The following is a 16,085-nucleotide window of genomic DNA, read 5'->3' as shown; positions in this document are numbered from 1 at the left end:
TGCGTGGTCTGATGAGTCTCGATTCCTGCTGCCACATTCAGGTTGTATGTTCAGGATTTTTTGTAAGCAACACAAAAGAATGGATCCATCTGCGCTCCAGCTTTGTATCAACACCTCAGTCGATTGTGTAATAGCCTGGAGGGATATATTCTTCACACACTTTAGGTCCTTTAGTTCCAGCTGAGCATCACTTAAACACCACATCCTGAGTATTGCTGCTGACCAATGCACCATGTCGCAAAGCTCAAATCATCTCAAACTAGTTTCAGTCAGCTTATTGGAAATTTAAGGCAACTAATGTAACTAAAGAAGTGGCCCATGAGTGCAACTTACTTTGACATAAAAAAAACTAAAAAGAAAAACAGAATTATTTCAGAAAATATCTTCAAGTTTTACAGAATAAACCCAATCTTATACTAGCAGCAGTGACAAGACAGTAATAAACTATACATGCAGACTGTATTCCCTGCTGACACTTTCAGGGTGTTATTATTACATAACATTATACACCCCCGTCCCCAATGCTCTCCAGCCCCATCATGCTGCCCTTTAGCCTAGTTCCCAGAACATCAACAATAAGGGCCCAGACTGTAGGCTTCGGTGTATAAAGGCCCAGCTGATCTGACTCTACAGTGAGTCCTTTGTTAAGTAACTGAGTGATGAAACACAAGAGAAACACACATGCACACCAACACACCAGCTAGGAAGTTATACTCAGTGGAGATATGCACTGGAGTTAATTTGCTTTTACACTCGTGCAGCTGAGTGGACACTCTATTATCGCTCAGCTCTGAGGCGGCGGCACAGTGCACAGGCCTAATCAAATTGTGTTATTCAGGTCTTTGTTCTGCACCCACCGTAAAAGCTTTGTTTCACAGATAGCGCCAAATGAAGTGCATAGACTAAGTAAGCTACCACTTAGTTAAATATTTATCAAGGAAGTCCCGCTCTTTGCAATTTTACCTGACACCATGCTTATGTAATACTGAAAACATACAACAAAATCAAAATCAAGTACTTGTGTATGATCTCATTAAAATGTTAAAACCTGTTTGTTATTAATAATTATGCTTACAGTTAAATAACCCATATTTCAGCAAGGAGCATTTCAGGGAAACAGATTTGCTTCAGCTTTCTACTGTACATACTGGATGTTGACACTTTGACCTGGGAGCACAGCATGTCCTGACAAAGCACCCTGCAAAGCGCACAATTATGTAGCCTTCAAAAATGAATAGAGGGTTACTGATTTTACCATCCCGCTGCAAAAAAAACATTAAAGTTATTTAGATATGCCAAAGTGTCCAAATTCTGGCATAAACACAGAGGAAAAACATTTACAGAACTATCGGTCCAGTGTGCCGTATGACAGCACCGTATTACAACATGCATACGGGATGTGCAAATAACTGTTTTTCTATCTAAATCTGCAGCAGTCCCAAGATTAAGGCTGAGTTCAGACCGAGTTCAGTTTCACGCAAATAAAAGCAGCTTCTTCGTGCAACAAGCCAATGAAAAGGACAGACATGTAAAGGCAAATTCCTTGTGGATTACTTTTTAACCTGAATGCTGGGTTTCTTTTGTTACCTCGCAATTGCTTCAACTAAAACTTGGCTTTCTGATATTGTTTGTATGTCTAAGAGTATAACGAACTGTTGTGGATCATTGTTTTTACTTCAGAATCAATGCTTAAATGTCCATAAGGCTAAAAAAAAAAGTCTTCTCAAATGTTGCAGGTATAGACACGTGTTGAAGCTGCGGAGGTGCATTTACAAGGCAAGAGAAAAAAAAGCATAAAATGAGTGACGGTATCAGGACAGAACTTAACTGATCCGAATCAGGAAGTTACCGGGTCATTTGCATCAATGTTTCCAAAAGGCTCAGACTGAGTTGCTGAATGTTTTCACCGCAGAAAGAGATTTCCAGAAGGTTCACCACCAAACAGCTGCTCTGATTTTTACACACAGTATGAAGGATCGTGCTCCATTCACGTGTATAAATACAGCTTCTGGGTCTTAGAAATTACCTTATGCATTCTTTTTAATTTAAAAAGAATGCATTTGTTTAAAACAAATGGCAGTAGCTGTGGTTGCAAAATATTTCCAGTCCGATTGAGGTTTTGGAGACGTTAACTAATCCTTGGCACCTGTTTAGCTCACTGGTTGAGCAGGCGCCCGCATGCCATATATGGATGAGATGCAGTGGCCTGGGTTTGAGTGTGACCCTTTCCCGCGTGTCTTCCCCTGCTCATTCTACTTCTCTTTTCCTGTTTACCCCTCACTGTTGATGAAAGACCCCAAAAATATAAAAACATTAACTTGTCCACCATTTTCAATGTGTGACAATCGTAGTTACAGAGTAGGATCAAGTGAATAAAGCCCCAGTCACACAGGCCAAGAGACTGGTCTGCAACCATCTAGCAACCATTCATCTATCCATCCAATGGCTACAACCTGTCAGCTTGTGCTTCTGCAAAGCCACCATCAGTGCTCATAGGTAGGTATATATAGATTTTAGAGCAACATATACTCCCATCCAGATGATGTCTTTAGCAAGAAAATGCTAAACTCCATACTGCAGCGATTACTGCAGCATAACTTCATAGTAGAAGAGTCCGAGTGCTGAACCGATCTGCCAGAACTTCACCAGCTGATAACATCTGCTCATCATGAAACACATACGACAAAGAAGGCCCAGGACTGCTGAGCAGCTAGAATCCTGTTTGAGACATGAATTGGACAATAGTCCGATCCTAGAAGTCCAGCCAGCTGGTCTCCTAATTCCCCAGATGTTTGCAGACTGTTAACTGAAGTGGGGACGGGCCTTTCCAGCCTGTTTGAGATGTACTGCTCAACAGGACCATGGAATGGTACATTTTCTCAGTTTAAACAGTTGATATGTTTTTATTGTAAATAAATCATTTCATTTCATTGGTCATTTCGTTTTTATTTAGCATCAAAACTACCTTTTTGGGGGTGGGGGGTGGGGGGATTGGGGTTGTACAATACAAAGCGCCTTGAGGCAACTGTTGTTGTGATATATAAATAAAATTGAATTGGATGAAATAAAATTGAATTGGATGAAATAAAATTGAATTGGATGAAATAAAATTGAATGCAAATAACCAACCAAACACACTGCTGTCAAAGGGTTCCTCTGAGAAAGGAGGTGCACAGGTGTTCCTAATAAAGTGTTGTGTTCAAGGACAGAGGTAAAATATTCGCCTCCATTAACACTCTATAAGAAGAAAGAGAGGATGCCAAGTTCTTCTTCTCACTGATATGAAATCCCAACCTTGGAGCAGATTGAAGAGAGTGTATGGACTGATTATTTAAAGTGTTTTATTTTGTCTTCATCTACTGTCTGATCACCCAGCTCAGCGCTGGGTGATCACAGGGTACTGAACTGTGACCTCGTCTAGAATTAACACGCTGCAGCACCATTGTGTGCTTTACATCATCCTGTCCTCTGCTCCGTGGGCGTCAAACCCACAGGTAATGCGTTACATAACGCTTGGGTGGAAATACCACGGCTCAAAGAGTGGCTTCCCGTCGCCGTGGATGCAGTCATCGTTCCAGTGACGTCACACGGGCTTGAGTAATTGCGGGAAAGCGCGCGCAGATTTGAGAACTCAAGTCTCCGTTATGCCGGCTTCACGTGGACTGTGAGCGTGAACAGCTGGAGCTGGGTGTAACCCAGGAAAAGTTACTGGACAGCGTGAGAGCTGTGGCGGGATGTCTTAAATAAAGTCCGCCACCCACAGCTTTAAATTTAGTGAATGAAACTGTGTGAAGCACCCTTATGCATCATGTTACGCTTTCACTCTTAGCTACTATTTTCAGTATTAGCACGGTTTTCAGACGCTTTCACACGACTTTATAAATAGCACAAGGACATCATTGTTTGGATTGTTTTTTTTTGTTTTTTTTTTGTTTTTTTACTATTTAATTTGTAAAAATGTGTATACACACACACACACACACACACACACACACGTAGGAAAATATTTAGTATACACATCCAGAAATGCATACACTATTATATATTGTACATATATTTATTAGTTTCAGGTTGGCCATTCTTGTATTTTGCTCGTTTGTGTTGTTGTGTTTGCACATCTCTGTTGCTTGTGGGGCTCGCACACAAGAATTTCACTCGCATGTGCTGTGCCAGTGTGCCTGCACATGTGATGTGACAATAAAAGTGATTTGATTTGATTTGGTTATCTGTCCTGCTGAAAGGGTTAAACAATCAGTCAACCTATTACATAACAGCCTCTTACTAAACACCACGTTCAACAGAAAAGGAGGGAAATTACGAGAACATGAACCTGCCATAGGTTGCTTTTTTCCCTTCTTAATCCTGACTTGTTGACACACTGGGAACTGGCAAACGGGAACAGTAATAACCTCCTCAGTCCTCTCATTGCTCCTCTACTCAGCTAATCGTCTTCGAAAGTCAATATTAAAGCCTGTGCTTTATTTATAAAAGATATCACATTTGCGTTATTTAAAATTTTAGTTGGCTGAAGGGGAATTTTACATCGAATTTAAACACTAAAAAGTTTTTTTAAAAAAAAAAGACCCTTTGTGCATTATTTATTACATAAACGAGGACTAAATATGGGGAAACCTGTACTGATGTGGAGTTTGAACTACCTGAAGTGAAACCGTGAAACAGAAAATGATGTTCAACAAATCAGAAGGAAAAAATCCCAAAGCGCCACTAGCTGGAAGTGGATTCAACAGGTTGCTCTGAGTGAGCTTTTTGTTAAATGTGGTCTTCTTCTTTTAAGGGTCACCATTGTGGATCTGTCTCCATCTCACTAACTCGCATGCCCTCCTTCAAGAATCTTCTCTCAGGTTTTCCTCTTTTCTGCTCAGCTTTCTCACTTCTCCAAACCATATAGCAGATCTCACTACCATCCCTTTCACTCTCGCTGAATCCTTTTTTTTTTGTAATACTTTCTCTTTATTGATTTTCATCTTATGTTACATACAGAACTAAAGAGGGCAAGGGAAACCAACACATTCACATATGTTCACATCGCCTCGTTTTACTTGCATATATTACATATTACACAGGTGCATGTTCCATTCAAACAAATCCACAGCTGTCCCTCTGCATCACACAGGTATCAGTTTCTAGTCTTTTAACGTATAATGATCCAATCTCTCCCAAACTCTCTCCTTTCTCCTTCTGCAGCCGCAGTGAGAGGGTAATCAGTTCCATATGATGAATTGTGTTAATAATGTCTATGACCAGCTTCCGTGTGGGCGGGCTTGTCTGTAACCAACATTTAGTAATTGCCTTTTTGCATGCAACCATAATTATTTTCAGTAAGTGTGAGTCTCTTTTATTTATATCCTCAGGGATATTCCCAAGGTACATGGTACTAAAGGAGAAGTCCAGTGTTACTTCCAGCACATCCATCACCAGTTGTTTAATCTCCTCCCAAAAGGTCTTCAGTTTAGGGCATGACCAGAAGACATAGAAGCAACCTGCAGCGACCTCCCCGCACTCCCTCCAGCATGAAGCGCCTGAACCACTTATTTTGGATTTCTGCTTTGGTGTGATGAAGAATCTAATTAAATTCTTCCATCCAAAATCTCGCCATGTTAAAGAATTTGTGGTAGATAACACATTCTTCCACATCCGCGACCAATCTTCCTCTGAGATAGTTATACCTGCTTCTATTTCCCATCGATGACTGACATATCTTGTTGAGGTCTTTTTCATAGCTATAAAACTTCTATACACTTTGCCTGTAGTACCTCTTATAATGTTCTCACCATAAGCATCCATAAATATTTGGATCACCCCACTAGCATCTGCGTCAGGCATTCTAACTTCCTTCCGGAAGAAGCTCCGAACCTGTAGGTAGCGATAAAAATCTTCCCTGCCGATCTCGTAAATCTGACACATCCTCAAAATTTATCAGCTCCCCATGCTTCACTATCTTACAGACTGCAGTGATTCCATGCCTGGACCACTCCCTAAATTTATGGTCTAATAATGCTGGAAGGAAGCGTGGGAGATACGCTGGCCATCCCAGCAACCCTATTTCCCTATTAAGACCAAAAATTTTAATCATATCTGCCCATTTTTTCAGAGAAAAACTTACACAGAAATTTTGCATCTGATATGCCTGTGGCAAACTCTCAAGAGACCCCAGAACAAACTCTATTGGGAAATCAATCAAAGAAAGCTCAATGTCCTTCCATTTTGCCTCATACTTAGTTACACCAGCACACTAGAGGTCTGATCTGGGCTGCCAGATAGTAATCCTCAAAGCATGGTAGGGCCATCCCCCCCGCTCACCAGGCAGCTGCAATATTGCATATCTCACTCTCTGCCTTTTATTTCCCCATATGAATCTTGAGCAATGCATATCCCACTCCCTAAATTGTTTTGCTGGAACCTCCACTGGAAGTGCTGCAAACAAATATAGCAGCTTTGGGAGGATATTTATCTTTATCGCTCTAACTCTGCTGGCCAGATCGAGGTGGAGCAGACCCCACCTCTCCAGATCTTCATAAACTGCTGGAAATTGGACTTCCTTCTACCACCTGCCGCTGGAGCAGAGACTTCCTTTCAGACCGTGTACAGAGAGTTAGAGTGGGGCCTCATCTTTCCTCAGCCTTAACACCGGCTCTCCCCAAGGCTGTGTACTGAGTCCCCTACTGTACACTCTGTACACACATGACTGTGTTAGTTCCCACCCAGACAACACAGTCATTAAGTTTGCAGATGATACCACCGTGGTGGGGCTCATCTCAGGGGGAGATGAGACGGCGTACAGAGCTGAAGTTCAGAGGCTGACAGATTGGTGTGTAGACAACAACCTGGACCTCAATACCACCAAGACAAAAGAACTGGTAGTTGACTTCAGAAGGAGGAAGTCCGAGCTGCAGCCTGTCAGCATCAACGGGGAGTGCGTGGAAAGGGTGTCCAGTTTCAAGTTTCTGGGTGTGCACATAGACACAGACCTCCAATGGAGCTCTAACACCTCTGCGGTCTTAAAGAAGGCCCAACAGCGTCTCCACTTTCTGAGAATCCTCAGAAAAATGGACCTGAAGAAGGAGCTGCTGACCGTCTTCTACCGCTGCTCCATTGAAAGTGTGCTGACATATTGCATCGGTGTGTGGTTCTCCAGCTGCACCACAGCACACGGAAAGGCACTCCAGAGGGTCATCAATATGGCCCAAAAAAATCCTTGGACATCCTCTTCCCCCCCTGAAGGACCTGTACAGCACTCGCTGTCTCAAGAGGGCACGCAGCATCCTACGGGACTGCACACACCCAGGACACCGGGTGTTTAAGCTGCTGCCGTCTGGCAGGAGGTTCAGGCTGCTGAGGACAAATAGACTCAAGGACAGCTTTTACAACAGAGCAATACCCTGATCAATGCAAACAGCTGACCTGACTGGCTACCTACCTGGACTTTTTTAGGGGGGGGGGTAACAACGGTAAAAACAGTAACAATAATAATATTTATATTTATAACAAGGTGCAGTAATAATTAATGTGCAATACAAATGCACTTATTCTTTTTTTTTAATAAGTTAATATACTGTGTTGTGTTGTTTGTGTTGCGCTGTGATGTGTCATATCGTGTCGTGTTATATGTAGTGCCGACGTAGGACAGTTTTCCAATTTCATTGTACTACTGTACTATGTATGACTGTGCAGTGACTGTAAAGAGTTATCTTATCTTATATATCTTCTCTTTCACCCGATTATAATTAACTTCATATAACAATGCAAGGTCTTTGTCAGCAGGATCCCCAAGTACTCCATTGAGATTGATGTCATCCGAATCTATATCTTGCTACCAATTGTCTTGAGGGGTTAAAAAAGAACGTCAAGCTTTGAGTTTTTTGAATGTTTAGTCTGTAACAGGACAGTCTGCCATATTCTTCCAGTATTTCCATAAGCAGAGGGATTCCCTCTTCCGGGTTTCCTAGCGCTATGTCTGCATACAAGCAAATTTTATTTTCCACGTTCCCCGTTGTAACCCCCTCCAATCGAGTCTCTTCCCTGAGGCATTGAGCACTCTCGCTGAATCCTATCAAAAATGACCCCTGACACTCATCTCCACCTGCTCCACCCTTCCTGGACTCTGTTGCTCTGAATATTTGACCCAAGGTGTTTAAACTCATTTTACCTTCATTGCACTGCTTATAATGAAGAGAGTTGCTTGAGATTTATATTAAATGCAAAAAAGTAATACTTGCGAATGAAAATAAAGCTATGAAAGCTATTTAAAAAGAGTGAAGCCTCATTTACAAAGCAGCTAGGGTTAAATAAAGGCACATCTTTAATTCAGCTGAAACAATGCTCTGGGCTTCTTCACACATCAAGAGCGCCCTCTGGTGGGGGTTAAATGCTCAGAGTACATTGGTACTTTATTAATCTTAGGAAAGGTGTGAGGAAAAAAATACAAAAAAACCCCAACTTTTTTTTAAAACCAACCAGTATTTTTAATTGAGACAATTTCACATAGTATCAAACAAAAGAAAAAAAATGAAAAACTTCACAGACAAAAATCTGACCTCTGCTCCTTGTAGTTATTTTGATTCACTGGACAGATTTGCATTTGAAAAGGCTGCCTTTTTTTTTTTTTAAATAAACAAAAACAGCCAACCACTAACAGATGGAAAACTTCATTATGAAGAGTGTAGCTAGAAAAAAAATAGTTGGCTTACAAACAAACAAAAAGGGATTTATCCCATCTTTTTCTTTTTTTTTTTTTTAAAAATGCTGACATTTACACAGTGAAAAATGACGGACTACTCACACGATGTCTAACTACACAGAACATTCTTCAAGAAAACAAAAGCTCAGAGATTAACTGGTGAACTGGAATGCTGGGTGGCACTACTGTTTCAGGACCAGCAAGACAGACATGGCACAGGTGAGCTATTATACCTGTACACGCCCAGTCACTGTATTTGAAAGTCACCACAACAGGAAAAAGGGAGGGACACTAAAATGCTTGATTGTTGTTGTTTTCTTTAAAAAAAAAAAAAAAAAAAAAAAAAAAAAAAAGGAAAAAAAAAAGGAAAAAAAAAAGTGACCTCACGGTCATGATGAGTCCATCATATGAAACGGGAAAGCCCGTAAAACCGTTCATCTTCAGCTCCCTTTACACCTGGCAGACCTCTTATCTTCTGCCATTAGACCTGGAGCGGCTGTGAGGGAGAACAAGACAAAAAATAAACACATTTCAGCTCATTTTTGCATTAAAGCGCCCTTCACCAATCACAAACAATCAAATTGGGTTTTAAATGCACCTGAAATGTGTTTGTGGGAGTTTGTGCTGCGTATAACATCACACCCACAGGATGCCAGATTCATTAATCGTGTGACCAACAGCAGCAGACTGATGTCACACATACTCACACACTCAGCTGAGTGGTTATTGATCGGTTTACTCTGAGGCGGATACTCTGGGTTAGAGCTGGGCGATTGAACGATAACGATATGTATTGCGAAATAACCTTTTCTCGATAGAAAAATTAAACTATTGCGATAGACCTCACCGCTCTTGTCCTCTTAAAAACAAAAAAAAAACAACAAAAAAAACAGCCAATCCAAATTAAGTAGTGCAGAGCCGAACCAATCACAGCCGGAGCGTCACTTCACGTGACCTGTTACGTACAGCACAAGTGCCAAGCCGCACATGTGTATTTGTTTTGGGAAGCAGCCAGCCGCTTTGCCGCCCGGGGAACGGAGGAAATGAGTGTGCCGACTAGAAGGTTACCGAAGAGAAAACAGATGATGGTTCCAATGCCGGAGAGATTGTCGAACGGAAGAGCCATAGAAGTTCCATAGTGTGAAGGTATTTCGGCTATTTCAAGTCTCACAAAAAGAGTAGCGCGCACTATAAATTGTGCCGAAAGCAAGTCTGGAAATGCAATAAACCGGTGCATGCTCAATCTCTGACTGGAAGCTCTAATTCGTCATTCGGCTTTTGTCAGACTAAAGTAACTGTTAAAACTGTTTGAAAAGCTCAGCTATACAACAAGGAGAGATTGAGAATTTCCTTTTAGTTCACAGTTTATTTGATATTGACAAAAGTTAGTCAGTTTTGTCTGTTCTTCTGTAAAACAAACTAAGATTTATTTTTAGAATTAATATTTTTTTTCTAAGTGGAATTGACAATTTAGTCTGTTTTGTTTGTTCTATTTTGAAACTTAAACGCTTTAGCGGCTGCCTTTTGTGTAGTTTGCAATATTTGCCTTTATTTATCTGAAAAAGTCTCATGTTTCTTTAGTACATCTACCCTCTTGAACTTATTATGGGAAATAAATATTTAAATCAAAACAAGCTGCTGATTATTTCACATTTTACTTGTGAGCAACGGCACATTTAAATCTTACAAATATAGTCATTTGGCTTATATCGTGATAGATATCGTTATCGCCTGAAATGAAAAAAACATATCGCGATATGAAAAAATCTCATATCGCCCAGCTCTACTCTGGGTCATACATCTCTTTACTTTCAGCAGAGAAACAGGTGCTGCCACCAAACACCCTATGATAACCCTCTTTTTTTAAATTTCAAAGCCTACTTCAACTAACTGGATAAAACAGATATCAACAAACCTGCAACACCCCCAAGTTTTGGGCAACCATTTAGTCACCAAGAATAGCAATAAGTCGTGGTTTTTTTTTTTAAGAAGGTGGCTGTCCTGTTTTTTTACTGGTGGGATGGAGACATTTGCTTGCTCTGGATTAAGAGGCAGCCTTGACAGGAGTATCCGGTGTTGGATGGCTTTTCAGTCGAGCTGACTTTATCTCAGTTTGTCAGCTATGAACCAACACTGTCACTGTAAATTAATATCCCAATATTTTATTTAAATAAATAATGTTTGTCTATTTGATGAGTCGCTAACAACCCTACTTTAATGGACTGAAATAATCTTCACACAGTTCAAGGTGTACAAGTACCTTCTTGATCGAGAGAAGGATCTCGAAGGTTTGTGGTTCCTGTCCCGGGAGAGGGACCTCTCTCTCCTCCTGTCTCTGGAGAAAGACCTGAAGAAGAAAAACATCCCATTATAAAAATTTTATAACTTTTTTAGAACTTTTTTTTTTTTAAAACAAAAACAGTTTAACCAAAAGTTAGATATATTTAAAAAGATGGTGGTTTGCTTTCAAATTACATTTAATTTAGTGTAAAGATGCACGTAAACAAGGTCTGAAATCTGTAAACATGAATATATTAAGTGTGCATATGTACACACTCAGTTTTCACTTAGTGTAAGCCGACTCCACATCATATCAATTAGCGCAGAGCTTACACTGCATCATCACAGAAACAGCAACAAAGGTTCAAACAGGCTGTAAAGTTAAACAAGCACCTCTGCAAAAAACATTTCAGCTTCCACGCAGGTCAGGTTTAGCGCAACACTTCTGCATCACATTTGTATGCTACAAATAAAACACATGCATACACAATGCTGAAATTATAGAGTTAATCTCATGCAGCGTGAAAGATGACTTGCCTGCTACGGCTGCGGCTGAAGCTCCTCCTGCGTGGGGATCTGCGCAGGGAAAATACAAACGTGTTAAGGACGAAGACAGATAGATTGATCACTGTGTAGAGCTCCACATTATTTACTCCTTTTCTTACACGGGGCTCCCTCAGCACAGCCCTTTGGCTATTTCAAGAACTCAAAATGGAAGTAAACGACTTGCATGTTTTTCCAAGGAAAACAAAGACTTCAACCAGAAAACAGAAGTCACTGGCAGTGGACCCAGCACATAAAGATGGCAGGTGCAGAGGAAACCACCTCTCACCTTTCCCACAGTAACACATGCACCTTTCAATAAAGTCCAATTATATTTCAGTCTAACTTTGAAATGCAGATTAGGATTCGTCCCGTGATTCATAAGCAGTAGATTCAGAGCTCCGAGGCATGAAACCCCAGCAGGATTTTCATCTTAAGGTAGTTTGATATCGTACTGTGGATCGGCTCTGATGTGGGGAATCAAAAACCCAGCACACCATTTGGGCCACCATCTGTATGAATTCAGTCCACTGCACTTTAAGGGAAAAATGTACAGAAATGGAAATTGGTACCAAAATTTATTTTTCACAGGGAATAAGCCTCGTGAAACAGCCAGGCTAAGATCTCAAACCGGGAACACACACACACACACACAAAGATCTGATATTCATAGGGGGTGTTTAAGGAAAGTTTTGATGTGACTTCATAATTCTGCTCAGAGCCCCAAGACATACCAGATGATTATCTATCATCGAAATCTCTGGAAACATGACGTTCCAGATATTTGATGTTGGTCCATCCCCCTTTGAAACAAGGACTACAGAAATGGTGGACGACAAAATGACAAACTTATGATTAAAATAATAATAATTAAAAAAAAAAAAGAACAACCCTTTTAAACCAGCTGTCTCTTCACTTTTAAAACTGTAATCAGCAGTGTACTGAATGAAGCAGGAAAACTTACTAGTATTTTTGGTTTTCAACAAGCTAGAAATGACGAAAGGGAGGCAGACTGTCGGCCGGGTGGGTAGAATTGGCTGAATAGGACTGGCCAGATGCTGCAAGGTGATTAGGTGGCAGGCAGATGGGGGCTGGCTGTGGCTTTTTTCCTGCTTTAATTGGTTAGCCGAAGGCTGCTGCTGGTAGGTTGTAGACATTTGGGAACGTAATACGCTGATTGGTCGGGAATGTGAGGTGGCCGCTGCCGTTTGGGTTAAGGTTGAAGGAGGAGGAGGTTGAGAACGGCATGCTGAGGAACCAATGGGCTGGTGCAACCTGACGACTGGCCATGCCTGGGTCATGTGACAGCACCAGCCAAGCTGATTGCGGCCCGATGATCAGCAGTCACATGATGCTGAAAGAGGACTAGTTGATTGACTCAGAGGGTGGTGAGAAGAGGCATGGTGGTGGCTCTGCAACGGGTTCATTCTTATTAATATAGATGAAAAATAAAAAGCATCCTCAAACAAAAAGAAAAAAAATTGCATCACATTTGGCACTTTTATTCCCCCCAAAATGTATACTTATACTTAGCCTATACTTTTACTGACTGCCTAAATCTGTTTCCCCACACCCATTTTTGCCTTTTTAAAACAGTTAAAATGAGACTGCACAAAAATGTGCGTTTCAAAGGAAGCATTTGTGCCTTAAGTATAACCTAGGTCTTGCAGACCACACTTTAGATGCCTCAGAAACAGAAAGGCAGCCCTCTCTATATTCTGAAATAATGCCCCTTTTCCACTACATGATGGTGAATGACTATCTGTGTGGCTCCTTCCATAAAATGACCATTAATGTCAATGAAGATGAATCTGCAAGTCTTAGGCATTGCAACACCCACAAATATATAATCACCAGAAAAGGTCACAAACACTAGAAATACCTACACTGGAAACCCAAATGCAATTAAAGGGAACTGTACTGTGGGCAAGAAAGTTGAACCGGTAAGTGACCAAGCAAGAATAAAGTGCAGAATAGATTGGTTATCGTGTCTACTGGCCAACAACAACATGTAGGTCACCTGCGTCTGGGTGGTGGGCTACGCCGCCTGTAGTCGTCTCGGTCTCTAGGACGCCTGCTCCATGAAGGGGGAGCGCCTCGAGTGCGGCTACGCTTCTCGCCAGTAGATAACTCCACACGCACCCGACAGCCACACAAAGTCCTGCAAAAGAAAAAAAAACAAAAAACAAAAACAAACAAACACATGAATAGAAAGTATTTTTCCTCGTTTTTCCAATAAAATGACTTACTTAGCACACTTCAGTGGGCTGAATATATCATTTGAATGTCTAAATGTAGTCTAAATGTCTGCTAATGTAACAGATGTGATGACCAATAACATGTTATCATTGTTAAAAGTGTGACTGCATGAGAGGAACTCTCCTTTCTGCAGAATGGGAGCAATGTCAGGAACTTGGAGGAAAGAGTAGTACCGATCCAATAGCAATACCTTCATTTAAGTAGACTACTCATTGGGATGCAGCGTTTTCAGTAGGAGAAACGTTTCATCATCTTCCACTGAAAACGCCATGTGCAGATAAACAGAATCCACTTTCCTGACCTGGATGATTGAGCATGCATAAACTGATTTGCATAGGTTGCCACCTACCTTCCATCAAGCTCCCGCACGGCATCAGTTGCATCTCTGGGATCTTCGAACTCTACAAAGGCGAAGCCTGGGGGGTTCCTGGCCACCCAAACACTCCGGAGAGGACCATAGTAGCCAAATGCTCTTTCTAACTCTGTCTTGTTTCCATTGTTGCCGAGATTTCCAACGTAGACCTTGCAGTCAAGGGGACAGTCACGATGCATGACTGTATCTGAAAAGTGAGCAGAATAATATTAATGTTTTAGCTCTAAGACAAAGACTGGTAAATGGCCTGTATTTGTATAGCGCTTTACTTAGTCCCTATGGACCCCAAAGCGCTTTACACTACATACACTACAAAGACTGGTCACACTCTCTCTCACTTAGCCATTTACTCACAAACGAATTGAGAGCTTGGCCTACTTCCTGCGCTGGATTTGCAGGTTATGCTAACGGAAACTTAAAAAACAAACAAACAAAAACAGACAGCCAGACGAAGCGAATCCCAAATGCCTTAGTTAACTCGTTTGCTTTATATCTCCAACTATATTGTTGCATATTCGACGCTGCATTGTGTTTCGAGGCTAATAGCTTATTTACAGGGAGCTAAAATGGCTGCCGCCTACCGAGGCCTACTCAGCGGTAGCAGCACTCTGCTAGCAGCCGCAGAAATTTATACTATACATTCACATATGTGAAGTAAACTCACAACAGGTCGTTTTGCAAACATATAACAACGCAATACATTGAAACGCTACCGTTTTAGGTGTAAATATCAGCTCAGATTATCGATTGTGATCCGGCTAAATTGTGCCTTTTCGTCTTCGGTGGAAAATGGCGTGACGTCAGTGGATTAACAGGATGCCACTTTCGAGAGGGCGGGTTTAATGTCGCCTCCTTCCTTTGCCCCCCCTCCCGAACAACAGTTGTCCAAGTTTTGGCTGCCTTTTCACTCTATCCAGTCCTTGTACATGACCTTCAGAGGAATGTTTTGTTTACAGTGTGAATACATTTACCAGAGCTCAAGGAAAAATTATGATACTAACGAGTTACATAGCATAGTTAAATTGATGTAAAGTATTTCTTCAAATGATATTAAGAGCAATAGAGATATTTGAACTAATAAAGGTATAAATAAATTGTACTCTGTACAATAAAGCATTTTAGGACTCTTCTCTCGGTTGCTCCCTTAGGGGTCTCCGCCACAGTGGTCATCTGGTCATCTGTCTCCATTTCACCCTATCCCTGGCCTCCAGCCCTCATCATGCCCTACTTCACTACATCCATGAATCTTATCTGTGGTCTTTCTCTTTTTCTACTGCGTTGCACCTTCATCTTCAACATCCCTTGTAAAATATATTCACTAACCCACCTATCCCACGTCCAATCCATCTCAGCCTTGCTTCTCTAACTTTGTGTCCAAACCTCTTCCACCAGCTCCCTACCCTCACTAGTGATTACAATGTTGTCTACAAACATTATAGTCCACATAGACTCCTGTCTGACCTCATCTGTTAGCTTGTCCATCACCCCTCCAAACAAGAAAGGACTACATTGCCGATCCTCTGATGTAATCACCCACCCACCTTAAACCCATCCTTCACTCCTACCATATTATTACTGAGATACTAATGTACAAATGTAATGCATACTTGAAAACATTTTTTTCTGTTTTTGAAAAGAGTAAGTTGTGGCTAATAAGATAACTTCATTCGCAGTATCACAGAAAAGAAGTGGAAAAATAATAAATAAAACGTGTTATGGTTGTATTTTCTTGGCAAGATTTTTCTAAGTTTTTTCTGCCAGTGGTTTTCCAAAATAATAGCTTGATCCACGTATAACTGATACACGTCCAATTTCCTGAGTACAAAGGCTGCTTTACTCCCTGCCAAAACAAATGAGTACACACTGTGTTTATTTACAGTGTGGAATTGGGACATACTTCCTGCTTAGACTACGACTAAAATGTGGGGGAAA

The 16,085-nt window shown here is 41.1% G+C and overlaps 1 protein-coding gene across 2 annotated transcripts; it reads right to left on the bottom strand.

Annotated features, from left to right (window-relative positions):
• Positions 1–9,026: 9,026 nt before the first annotated feature.
• On the bottom strand, positions 9,027–15,002 carry srsf3b (serine and arginine rich splicing factor 3b). Of its 2 annotated transcripts, none has more exons than XM_014408941.4 (6): positions 14,867–15,002; positions 14,130–14,340; positions 13,542–13,682; positions 11,516–11,554; positions 10,959–11,045; positions 9,027–9,194 (listed from the first exon to the last, which is right to left on the bottom strand). In XM_014408941.4, exons 2-6 carry the CDS (start codon positions 14,330–14,332, stop codon positions 9,167–9,169), a joined length of 498 nt encoding a protein of 165 aa, XP_014264427.1. In that variant the 5' UTR covers positions 14,333–14,340; positions 14,867–15,002; the 3' UTR covers positions 9,027–9,166. The 2 variants fall into 2 exon arrangements, with proteins under 2 accessions (XP_014264427.1, XP_076740125.1); XM_076884010.1 differs by lacking the exon at positions 14,867–15,002 and adding an exon at positions 14,508–14,785.
• Positions 15,003–16,085: the final 1,083 nt, after the last annotated feature.

Source organism: Maylandia zebra, linkage group LG5 (assembly GCF_041146795.1).
Source record: "Maylandia zebra isolate NMK-2024a linkage group LG5, Mzebra_GT3a, whole genome shotgun sequence".
Classification (NCBI taxonomy): Eukaryota; Metazoa; Chordata; class Actinopteri; order Cichliformes; family Cichlidae; genus Maylandia; species Maylandia zebra.
The sequence above is the reverse complement of the archived record's forward strand: the minus strand, read 5'-3'. Positions and strand labels throughout refer to the sequence as shown.